This window comes from Lampetra planeri, chromosome 33 (assembly GCF_965212315.1).
Source record: "Lampetra planeri chromosome 33, kcLamPlan1.2.h2, whole genome shotgun sequence".
NCBI lineage: Eukaryota > Metazoa > Chordata > Hyperoartia > Petromyzontiformes > Petromyzontidae > Lampetra > Lampetra planeri.
In genome coordinates this window covers 9,648,345-9,660,971 of record NC_136139.1, presented here as the reverse complement: position 1 = coordinate 9,660,971, position 12,627 = coordinate 9,648,345, and the positions used below count along the sequence as shown (strand labels likewise).

Sequence of the window (12,627 nt, the reverse complement as noted above, 5' to 3'; positions counted from 1 at the left end):
AGCCTCATTAATTTAAATGTTTTAATTAAAAGCTGAGGGAATTATAAGGGAATGTTACACTTGTTTAGCCAGGAAAGCCTCACTGAGTCTAAAGGTTTTTGTAGGGTTATGCCAAGTGTGTTCAGTAGGGGGCGATGTTGCTACACGTAATCGGACATCGGACGGACGGACGATATTATTTTTTAATTTCAAAGTTTTAATTAAAAGCTATGTCAGGGAATTATAAGGGAATGTTACACTTGTTTAGCCAGGAAAGCCTCATTAATTTAAATGTTTTAATTAAAAGCTATCTGAGGGAATTATAAGGGAATGTTACACTTGTTTAGCCAGGAAAGCGTCACTGAGTCTAAAGGTTTTTGTAGGGTCATGCCAAGTGTTTGCAGTAGGGGGCGATGTTGCTACACGGTCGGTCGGACGGACGGACGATATAATCTATTGTAGGCTGGTCCACTTCGTTCCTACCAGTATTATAGATTGAAACCCATTTCTTTTAAACTGCCTTTCGTGTTTAGTTGGTTGTCCTTCCCCAGCATCTCCGATTAGCACGGTTGGCTACGTATGGTGCGAAAGAAGATCCATATACATACATACGTATTTCTGTCGAGGTGCCATGGTGGCGAGATGTTAATGACCTCGCCTGGTATACAGGATGTCCCAAATTCGATCCTGACCCTGACGATGCCTGTATATTAGGAGTTTGCATGTTCTCTCTCTCCCCGTGGTCGTGTGGATTTTTCTCCGGGTCCTCCGTTTTATTCCCTCCACAATTAGAAACATGCGTTTAGAGCATTTGGCTGCTTTGCCACTCATTTCCCATCCATCCAATCCATTCGTCATCATTTGCTCTCGTCAAATGTGCATCACAGGTTAAAATAGTATGAATCCTTGCAGTCACGAAAGCTTCAAATCTAGAATACATCACAGGTTCGCCCAATACTTCTTCTCATATTGTATTCACCTCATCTCCACCATTACATTCGTACGTACTGTTGTTCATTCTCTGTAAAGCACCTTGGTCAGGACATTATATAAATTACGATACGATAATATACATTTCCACATGATAAGCCACTTCGGTGAGCTATAATTTGTTGCCAGGTCGCTTCTGAAACAAGAGCTATATAGCTCAGTGGGCCTTACCTGGTAAAATAAAGATAGTTTAGTTATTATAGAGCCTTATCAGACTGTTGGGGACAAGTGCTGTTAGCGAGTAGCACCTATGAGGGCCGGCACAGCACACGAGCGGGTGAGTGGCCAACACCACGCCCGGCCGCCATTTTCTATCCAGCGGCCATGTTTATACATCGCGCCAGGTACTCATTCGAAGCTGAGTCGACCTAGTAGAGGCCCAGAACCGGTTCGGATGATCGTTACTGGTGTTGGCCGTGAGCTGCAATCGAACTCGTGTCGCTGGGCTGGTAGTGCAGTGTGCTCACCACCGCGCCACACACACACACATGGACGAGTCATATGACGGATTACAAGCTACGATACATCAGCTTTGATACCATTGCTTTGCTGTGCTATCAAGGGGCACTCAAATCTTTGCTCACCGAAGCAGCCGCTCACTTTAAAGGCCACCGGCCACGCTGTTTGTTGGACAACCGCAACTGCAGATCCAGGTGCTTGCATTGCCTGCTTCTTAATCTGCCACCGCTCCACATTTGGAATTCCCTCCTCATCGTCCCTTCTAAACCTTTGCTCAATCCAAAAAAAAAAACAATGGGGTTTTGTTCTGTTGACACCCTCGATAGTGCCGTTTTAGTTTGGCCACTTGGCAGTTGTGGGTCCTTTTGGGCCTGTGCTATGCGACCGTGAATGCAATATATATAACAACACTCAAAGAAAACAATTACCAGCATTTTAAAGACTGGACAATTCATAAACATATTCAGCTTTAACAACAACAACAAAAAACCAAATCAACAATTCTCAGTGCCCCTTTCAGCACCATTAAAAACATCGCGTGGGAGCTGGGCTTCGAAATGCAAAAAGTATCCAAAACTTGTAAACAAATTTGAAAAACTTTTCTTTCTCCCAGGATGTCCGATCCCAAATATAAAGTATCTCGTTCCGTCCAGCGGAAATGCCTCTACACGTCATGCTATACATATGTATATCGTGAAAATACTTCCTACCAAAACATGTAAATATTCGTTTTAATCCCAGGTGTAAAACGTTAAACCCACGACGGATACATTGATGAAACCTGAAAACCACTCAGGAGGACATGTGGTTTGAGTTTGACTTATTCACAACATCCGTTTGGTCGTAACTTTATCTCAACCAATTAGCCACCTTACCCTCACCCCTACCTCCTCACACGAAGCTTCAAACCAAAAACTACAACCGTAAACCCTAATGCCTAAACTCTAAATCTCTGATTATAGGTTTTTCCCCCTTTTTTCTGGCAAAAAAACTGGTGTGAAGATGTTAAAACACCAAACTGAAACCTTTTACAAGGAATCATCTCTGCATTAACCACAATGCTTGTGGTAAGAATTCAAACAAAAAACAAACTTTGATAATATATGCATTGTCTTTGAAACTGATTGATCCACACCAGAGACAGCTTTCTTTTGAGCCTCGTCTCAAACGGTGTTAGCCTAGAGGACGCTTTGATTTTCCCTGGGTCCTCCAGTTTTCCCTTCACATTTCGAAACATGCGTTTAGAGTATTTGACTGCTTGAAATTTCCACATGATAAGCTACTTAATTGGGCTATCATTTGTGGCCAGGTCGCTTCTGAAAAAGAACTATATAGCTCAGTGGGCCTTACCTGGTAAAAGAAAAAAATATTTTAATAGTTTAGTTTAAGTAGGGTGGAACAAACGTTTACTTTCCAAATTAAAGAGTTTTTTTTGGGTTAGATTGCATAAATATAAATGTGTCGTTTAACCCGCGACCACACGACACAGCCAATTATCAAGGTTTGTCACGTAAACAAAACGTGCCAATTAGTTGCTACTTCAGCACACGGTGTCGGAGAGTAAACGTTTACTTGTCGGAGAACTTATTCGTTCCACTGGAGGAACAAAGAATGCGTCCCCAACTATCCGCCCTTCCACCTTCCGTCCACACCAAACATTCACCCAACATCCATTGCTGGGGGAATACATTTTCCGGGGGAAGGCAATATTGGTTCACCGTGACTACAGGGCCCAGCGGGTTGTGGTCGCCGGGCCGGCTACAGGATCTGGGCCTCCACAAGGCGGTAGTAGAGGCCCCGGGCAGACAGCAGCTCCTCATGCGAGCCCAGCTCACAGATGTCGCCGTCCTGCAGCACCGCAATCACGTCCGCCGCGCGCACCGTCGACAGCCGGTGAGCGATGACGATGCAGGTGCGGCCCTGCTGAGCTTTCTCCAGAGCGTCCTGCACCACCTGGTTTCATCCCAGCAGCAAGCAAGCAGCAGGCAGCAGCAGTCAGCAGCAAGATGAGTGTCTATGTATCGTTTGGATGTTTCGCTCTCGCGGCTTGTGCCACTTTTCCCGTTGACACATGCGAGCCGTGCCGGGGCCATGCCAAGTCTGGCCGTCACCGCTCAGGAGGAGCCAGGTTTAGTTTTTTCCACTGCAGAAGGCGAGCCGCGACGCCGGTATCGCGCGCAACGCACGGCGTCGAGACGCATGCGGACGAAACGACGACGTCGTGTTTGTAAGTCGTACCAACAGACATCACGTGCTGCGAATTAGTCATTGAGCCGCTGGCCCTGGCCCTGCTTGGCCCCCGAGATAGAGTAATATGACTTGTGAGGCCAGCGTATCATGGTACGAGCAAGCCTGTGCACACGGCAGATTGCTAGTGGAAGACCACCTGTACCGAGAGGGGCCCTAACTGGCTCGGCTTCGATGTGGCAGTGGAAAAAGGCTGCATTGGTGAAACGTGACATAGTGATCATCGTCATGTTCTCAACATGACGATGATCACTATGACGCTAGGCCTCGGCAAGGTAAGGTAATTATACACTTTTTACCAGGTAAAAGGGTAAAGGTAAAGGGTAAAGGTGTCGACATGCCAAGGGGTAAGGGTGAAGGGTAGGGTAAAAGGTAGGCTCGTTGCTTTTTACCTTTTACCTTACCTGCTAAAGGGTAAAAGGTAGGGTAGAGTGATTGTATTGTGGTAAGGTAAAAGGTAGGGTAATGGTAGGCTCGTTGTTTTTACACTTTTACCTTACCTTGCCGAGGCCTATATGAAGCAATGATTGTCATTTCGTGAAAATCTACATCGTACAATAAACACAAATTACATCACGGTAATCGTGGAGGGCAGTGAATTGGCGTTCACGTTGAGCCTCATGTCAGTATCCCCCACCCCCGTCCTCCCCCTGGGGAATCTCACGAAGCGACTAGTGGTGGACGAAAAATGTGCGACTTCAAACTCTGCGACGAGTCCCGGTCTCCACTGCCGCACACGCACACAAATAAATAAAGGCATCATGTCATGCAAAGTGATATCGCAATAATTGTCAATAAACATCAGAACAAAAACTCCCCCCCCTCTCTTTCCCATTCCCCTTCTCCCCTTTTATGCTGTCATCTTCCCCCTAACCTTCCTGCCCCCATATCAACTTTCACTTCTCTGCTAAAGGCTCCCCACCTGGGTGGGGAATTGTGCCCAATCAACCCCACCTCCACCGAGCCTTTTGCTTGTGGAATCTCTGCCCCCCCCCCCCGCTTCTTGTTCTGCGATCGGTGCTATGTACCGCGCTCGAGTTGAATTATTTTTATGTATCACTTCAGTCGTATCGACATCGTGAAGAAAACACAATCGGGCGGTGGCGACGGTTACGCACCTTCTCGCTCTCGGCGTCCAGCGCGGACGTGGCCTCGTCCAGCAGCAGCACGCGGGGGTCCCGGAGGAGCGCACGCGCGATCGCCACGCGCTGCTTCTGCCCGCCGGAGAGCTGGGCGCCACGCTCGCCAACCACCGTGTCGTAGGCCTGGGGCAGCACGGCGGACACCGCAGCGACGGCGAGGGCGGGCGAGGAAGAGGAGGGTGGGGGAAGAGGTGGAGGAGGGGGAGTTGGGGAGGAACAGGAGGGGGAGCGCGCACGTTAAGGAACGTCGACGCGAACCGCGAACTGAGTGGAAGTGCCCGGCCAACGTTCGCTCGGGGATGACGACGATGTTGATGACGACGATAACGGTGATATTGATGACAATGAAGACGACGATTACAGTGATATTGATGACGACAATAAAGACGATGTTGATGACGACGATGTTGATGACGACGATGACGGTGATATTGATGACGACAATAAAGACGATGTTGATGACGACGATGTTGATGACGACGATAACGGTGATATTGATCACGACAATAAAGACGATGTTGATGAGGATGAAGACGACGCTGATGATGACGATATTGATGACGACAAAAACGACGATGTTTACGACGACGACAATGCTGATGACGACGACGAAGACGACGTTGATGACGACGATGATGGTGATATTGATGACGACAATAAAGATGATGTTGATGACGATGTTGATGACGACGATGACGGTGATATTGATTACAATAAAGATGGTGTTGATGACGATGAAGACGACAATGTTGATAACGACGATGTTGATGGCGATGAAGACGACGCTGATGACGACGATATTGATGACGACAAAAACGACGATGTTTACGACGACGACAATGCTGATGACGACGACGAAGACGACGTTGATGACGGCCACAGGCCTCGTCACGCGAACCCGCCCCGCCGCTCGGACCTGCGGCAGGGACTCGACGAAGTCGTGGAGGTTGGCAGCGCGGGCGGCGGCGACGACCTCGTCGCGCGACACCGCACGGCTCACGTCGCCGTACGCGATGTTTTCGGCGATGGAGCAGCCGAACAGCACCGGCTCCTGAGACACGACGCCCAGCTGCCGGCGCAGCCAGCCCAGGTTCAGCTGCCTCACCTCCACGCCGTTCAGAAGCTGCCCGCGCGCGCGCAGACAAAGATCCACCGTGTAGCGTTAAAAGACTGCCCGGGGCAAGTGCTGTTCAGCGGGCACCTATGAAGGCCGGCTCGGCACGCGAGGGGGTGGGTGGCCAACACCGCACCCGGCCGCCCTTGTCTCCCCAGTGGCGATGTTTCACACACTGCACCGGGTACTTGGGGAGGCTCAGGATCGGTTCTTTCACGCCGTACGTAGCCCACTGTGCTAATCGGAGGCGCGGTAAACTTGGTGTGGAACACCACTTGGTGTTGAACACCACATCAAGTGTTCCTATCACTTTGGCTGTGGCTATTAGTCACGACAAAAACAAATAAACACAGCAAACAAAATGGCAAAAAAAAGAGAATGGGATTCATGAATTGAATTGTGACCCTGGAATTCTGACAAATCATGGCATCTCTACATGGAAAAGGGGACGGTGAGGGGGCGAGGGGATGGATCGTGATGAGTTCATCTCGATCAGCGCGCGTTTGCGGGCCGATCATCATCGCGTCGAAGTCCAATAGTCCCACACACGCGAGTGATCGTGGGACATGTTTGATCTCAGCGGGCGACACACAGTCAACTTAATTAGGCCTCTCCTGGTGGTAAAAGGCGAGTTGTAAAATAATTATCCATTCGCCACTGGGGGAAAGGATTTGATTTTCATTTAGGGCTCAAATGTCGTAGCATCTCGAAGCGCAGCTTCACTTCTAGCGAAGGAGCCGTGACAATTGAGGGTGAACTGCTTGCATAGGCGGCACCACGAGAATTGGCTACGACTTGGTGGGGAGACCATCATCCAGCAGTGGATTGATCATGGCTGACGATTGTTCTATTATTGCGTATTGCAGCGATGTGTTCGGGACCTGGATGCCAAAGTCGTTGTCTGCTAGCCGTGACGAGAGGGCTTCAGGATGGAAAGTTCGTGTCGCTTTGCTTTTCCTCCTCGTCCGTTGAAAGAGCGCAGGCCACATTTGTTGACTCTATCGATCCATAGTCTGGGTTGCATGGACATAATCGCACGACTGTGGCCTGTATCTTTATATATCTCTATGGGTTTACCATATGGTCCATAGCTTGGTTTGCATTGCCACAATCACACTACTGCAGCAGCTTGTCTTTAATGTATATCTATGGGTTTCTATGTATCTCAATGTGTCTATGTGTCTTTATTTGTCCCTGTGTAGCTCTATGTGTCTCTATGTAAATACCATACGGTCCATAGTTTGGGTTGCGATGATTTTAAATGCATGCCACCACCGAATGCTCAAATGAGCATGGGCTGTTGCAAATTTTATTCTTACAGCCCTAAGCTAGTGGTGGAAATTCCATATTCCTATGGTGGGTGGTGAGTCTATCCAGAATACACAATCCAGAGGATATTCACTTCCGAGAAAGTGGTTCTCGTTTTATCAACACCGCAGAAATGATTGATGATAGTGAGCTGAGTTATTTACATTTGGAAACCTCAAGTGGAACTAATAATACATGTGTATGTATTAAACATGTATTGTTATTATTTTTAGCTGTTTTGCTTTTGTTCTTTGTTTAATTCAAAGTGTTTTTCTCTATGATCTATTTATTATGACTCCTTAGATAAGTAGACTTCCATTCTCAATGGGCTATTAATAATGAATTTTACTGGTAGGAACCTCCTGGTTACACCAGCCCACAGGGGATTATTACGTCCGTCCGTCGTGCATCCAAAAATGGGAGGAGTGGGGCTGGGCGGAGAGGGGAGGGTGGGGAGGGGCTGGGTAGACAGGGTGGGGAGGGGCTGGGTGGGCAGGAGATGGGAGGGTGGGGAGGGGCTGGGTGGGGAGGGAGGGGCTGGGTGTGGACGGTGGGGCTGGGTGGGGGGTGGGAGGGGTGGGGCTGGGTGTGGAGGGGCTGGTCACCCCGTGGTGCCCTTATAAAACTCAACGTTTAACCTACTCACGCCGGCTTGTGCCCGCCCTCACAGTCGGCCATATTTGCGGAATACACCACGCCGCCGTTGACCCTGGCCATTGACCAAGCAACCCAATGTTCCTACCAGCTCCCTCCACAGGAATGTGTTTTGTTTGTACATTGAACTTCTTTTGCACCGTACGTAGCCAAGTGTGCTTATCGGAGGTGCGGAGCAAGGACAATACACTATAAACAAAAAGAAGTTCTCAAGAAATTAATTTTAAATTTAGAAAGAAAGTGCATAGCTCCAGTGGCTTCCTAATATAGGAAGGAAAAGCGTTGCAGATGGACGCAGAAGCACATCTGAAAGCTCTCGATGCGGTGACCGTCTTTATTCGATGGTCAGCCAAAAGCCGCCGCTAGAATGAACAAAGTTTGTGGTGATGACTTATGCTCCTTGACAAGATCAGCGAGGCATTGGTGGTTAATTTGTGGCTCATTTGTGGCAAGAACTTTGTGTGTAAAGCGCGTGACCTTACAGTTAATTAACTGTGACTGGTAATTAATACATTAATCTTAACAACTCGAAATCCTGCTCTCCGCAGGATAGCCAGATCCCTGCGGCCCGCCTCTTGTATTCGGATGCTCTCTAAATGCTCTTTTTGCCGCACAGCATTCATTGTATGTGTCGGTGCGTGCTAGTGGGCGGGGTTGGCAGACGAATGGGCGTGGCCTGTGGGCAGTGGGCGGGGCGAGAGAGGGAGGCAGCCAATCGCCGTGCAGACAGCGGCCGAGTGGGCGTGGATAAGTGAAAGTGGGTGGGGCCGAGGGAGAATGAGGGGAATGCCGTTTCACACACAATGCCGTTTCACAATGGTTGAGCCTCATAAACTCGGCAGCTTTATAACACTGGGTACGGGGACTCCTCTGCTTGCGAACGAGTTAGGTTCCAGAGGTCTGCTCGTAAGTGGATTTGTTCGTAAGTCCAACTTTAATCATGTCGATTCCAAACGTGTTGTACGGCACGTACACTAAACAAGAGGAATGGCTTTAAAAGTTGTATAATCTCATGTAGATGCCACTGCTTCTTCCTGTTCTGCAGATGTAGATGCCACCACCGCCATCTATTGCGCGGCGGTTGAACTTTCTACTCTGGGTCCGAACAGCTGCAACTAGAAACACGGACAGGTTTGTTCGTATCTCTGAAAGTTCGTAAGTCGAATGTTCGTAAGTAGAGGAGTCCCTGTATTCTGTCTCTCCCCCCCCCTCCTATCTTCGCCCCTCTCTCTCCCCTGCATGCTCAGGATCTCTGTCTGTAAGTTCGTTGTACCACCTCCTCCTCCCCAATCATCCCCGCTCCCCCCCCAATTTAGAAACCCCTTTTCCCCCCACCTCGACCTCCCCCCGCCACCGCTATCCCCGGAAATTCCGTAGCATGCTGGTTGTTATTCTTCCCCTACCCTTTTAAATCTTCATCTTCCCGCTAGTGCACGGTCGTCAATGGGGCAGGGCAGCAGCCCCCCCCCTCCTTTCCCTTATTTTCTCTCCCTTTAGCGCGGTTCCGTTACGCCGGAATGGATGACCGCCGATTTAGTTTTTGTACCCTGTTACTGAAACTTTTCGGCGTGGCATGCCGGACTCACGTTTTGTTGTAACATCAAAAAAAAGCCACAAAACACTGGGTGTTCTGGGTCACCTCCTCCCCACTGCCCTCCCAAGCTGCCTCTCTCCTAAGATCCAGGTGGGGGCGGGAGGTGTGTTGGTGACGAACGGCAAGCATTGCGCCACCGAGCCGGACGCTGCCCACGCTGCCCTCACCAGCTGGCCGGCGCTGGAGTCGTAGAAGCGCAGGAGCAGCTGCATGATGGTGCTCTTGCCGCTGCCGCTGGGACCCACCAGAGCCAGGGTCTGGCCCGGGGACACGCGCAGGCTCACGCCACGCAGCACCTCGGCGTGCGGCCGCGTCGGGTAGCGGAAGTGCACGCCGCTCAGCTGCAGCTCCCCATCGAAGGCGTCCTGCGGAACGGCGGGGGCCGGGCACGCAGCAAGGGGATGTTAGATATGGGACGTGTGATACGGGGGTGGGGGTCCCTCAAATGCACTGCTCACGATTGTTTCCCCGAGCTTGGTCGGGCCCTCGTTCGTTCACTTATTTTGAGGGTGCAATAATTCCGGCCTGCTGCATGTTGTTCCTCCGTCCTTTTGATATTCCCACTGTATTTTGGACTTTGAAAGACAATATATAAAATGGGACACGGGACACAGGACATACTAGAGGGAACAAAGACATTAAACATGAGGCATGGGACGTGGGACGGAGGATGTATATGGGACATTGAACCTGAGGCAGATTGTGACACGTGAGAAAAGAACATGAGATACAGGACAGAGAATGTGACACGTGACGTGGGAAATCAGCCAAAGAACATTGAAGACAGGACAGAAGATGTGGTGACACGGGACACGTAACACAGGAACATGAGACGTGTAATAACGTGATATAGGACGCAGAACGGATGACATAGGTAGAGGCAATGTTCGGTCCCAGGGACCAGGGAAGCATGACAAGTGGCGGTGAGGGCCAGCGAGCCTCACCGGCTGGATGCCGCCCTCGCTGTAGCTGTCAATGGCCATCTCGCGCCGCAGCAGGGCCAGGATTCGAGCTGCCGACACCTTGGCTCGGCCGTAGTTGGGCGCCATCGCCATGGCCTGGCCCACCGCCATGGCGCCGAAAATGATGGCACCGAACACCCTGAGGGGACAGTGCGCGTCTCCATCAGCGAGTCCCCTCGCTGCGGGCGACGTCCGCTAGGTTTCCAGTCCGAGCCCCGATTCAACGATTTGCCAGGGCCCCCTGAAGCCAATCGCTTAGATCGAATACGCTGATGTTACACCGTTGCTTCCTCGTCAAGGGTTTTTTTCCGAAGTCTCTGACGAGATCGGACGAGGACGCCGCGTCACAGCGAGTTCGATCAACACTAATTTGATGAATATGTAATAATTCAATCAAAGGGGGTGATAAAGTATGTGCGTTAAGAAGGCTCGATGACCCACCCCCCGCCCCCCCCCCAGAAAAAAATCCATGGGGACTCCGTGGCAACACTGGAAAAAGTCGCCCCCTTTTTGTGCCAGGGTGAAACGAAAAAAAACTGGGCTCGAATAAAAGCGAGAGAGGACCAGCGCTGAGGATGAGTCAGGGTGATGCTGCCCCCAATAGACGCCGTCACTCCAGAAAATGTTGATGCGGTCCAGAAGACGGCGATTTGCGACAGAAGATCACCAGGCAGGCACAGAGCTGAGGCAGTGGATAACCAGGTGGGGGGTCGTTCCGGTGAGACGTGTGGACAGGGCCAGATTAAGTTTGAGGAAAGCTCAGGGTTGTTATGGTTTGGGAGTCCCTTCTTTATTTATTCAGCTCCTTCGACTGTTTTACCATTCCCGCGCCCCGTGCCAAACACCCCTTTGGTATTCTCCCCGCTGATTTCAGTTTCAGTTTTTTTAACTGCGATGTATACGAATTGCCATACAGCTAAATTGGTTAATTTTGGCACAAAAGGTTGGCAGTCATACACACGGTGGTGCCGTGTTAAATTACCGAGAGCAATGGTGCTCAACGATTACTGGACGCGTGCGACCACTGTCAGCCCTCTAAAACGTTCTTTTCATGGACCACCACTCGGTTTTGTGAAAGAAAAACAAATCACCGCAAAAGCTCCGTGGACCACTTCCCGCGTGTGGCCTTGCGGAGCACCAGTGGCCTGCAGACCACATGTTGGGCACAACTGCTCTATAGTGTCGCCGGATCAACTGTTAGAAAGTGGAATATAATTATTGAGATCGGGAATGGGGGAAAGATTTTGAGGCCCGGGCATCAAACTAAACTAAACTATTTTTATTTTACCAGGTAAGGCCTGCTGAGCTATATAGATCTTTTTATCTGAAGCGACCTGGCCACAAATGATGTGGCTCAATGACGTGGCTGATCACGTGGAAATGTATAGCAGCCAAATAATTTAAATGCACGTTGATTCTAAATTGTGGAAGGAAAACCAGAGGACCTGGAGAAAAATGCACGCAACCACAAGGAGAAAAACATGCAAACTCCAAATACACAGCAGGCATCAGGGTCGGGATTGAACCCACGACCTCCTGCATACCAGGCGAGGTAGTTAACATCTCGGGAACGTAGCGCATCAAAATCGGATGCCCCCAGCCAGTAGCCCCTAAATGCCGAGCGGCTGCGTTGATCAACCTCCGCGTGCGTGCGTGCGAGCGAGCGTGCGTGCGTGCGTGCGTGCGTGCGAGCGTGCGTGCGAGCGTGCGTGCGTGCGAGCGTGCGTGCGAGCGTGCGAGCGTGCGTGGATGCAGACTCACTTGTAGACGTCCTGGAAGGTGAGCTCCCCCTGGGCCACGAGGAACCCGCCCAGGCGGAAGACGGCCGCGTACGCGAAGCACAGGATGCCCTGGGTGAAGCCGAAGGTGACGCTGAAGAGGTAGCCCCTGCGCTTCATCACCCTGCGGGCGGCGCGGCGGGGGAGAGGGGCGCGCAAAGTTCGCGATCAAAACGGTGGGGGAGGGGGGGGCAAGCATTCCCTCGTAATTCACGTAGAATGGAAATAATAAAATAATAAAAATACAACATAATTAAATAATTCTCACGACGTTTCGGCCACAACGCAAGCAGCCGTCCTCAGGTGAAGAACAGGTCTGTCGGAAAGACAGCGTCTGAATGAACACCACCAAGCTTGGTAGCGTATATTTAAGCTGGTGGTGTTCATTCAGACGCTGTCT

General features: G+C 50.5%; 1 protein-coding gene across 2 annotated transcripts in view; it reads right to left on the bottom strand.

The window, feature by feature from the left end:
- Positions 1-934: 934 nt before the first annotated feature.
- The window catches only part of LOC144729771 (ATP-dependent translocase ABCB1-like), a 51,649-nt gene continuing 39,956 nt past the window's right edge, over positions 935-12,627 (bottom strand). For both annotated transcript variants that reach the window (XM_078610255.1, XM_078610256.1), the window contains 6 exons: positions 12,211-12,351; positions 10,432-10,588; positions 9,655-9,852; positions 5,734-5,940; positions 4,794-4,940; positions 935-3,381 (listed from right to left, as the gene is read on the bottom strand). In XM_078610255.1, coding sequence (XP_078466381.1) covers positions 3,187-3,381; positions 4,794-4,940; positions 5,734-5,940; positions 9,655-9,852; positions 10,432-10,588; positions 12,211-12,351 — 1,045 coding nt within the window. In that variant the 3' untranslated portion in view covers positions 935-3,186. The remainder of the gene's footprint in view (positions 3,382-4,793; positions 4,941-5,733; positions 5,941-9,654; positions 9,853-10,431; positions 10,589-12,210; positions 12,352-12,627) is intronic.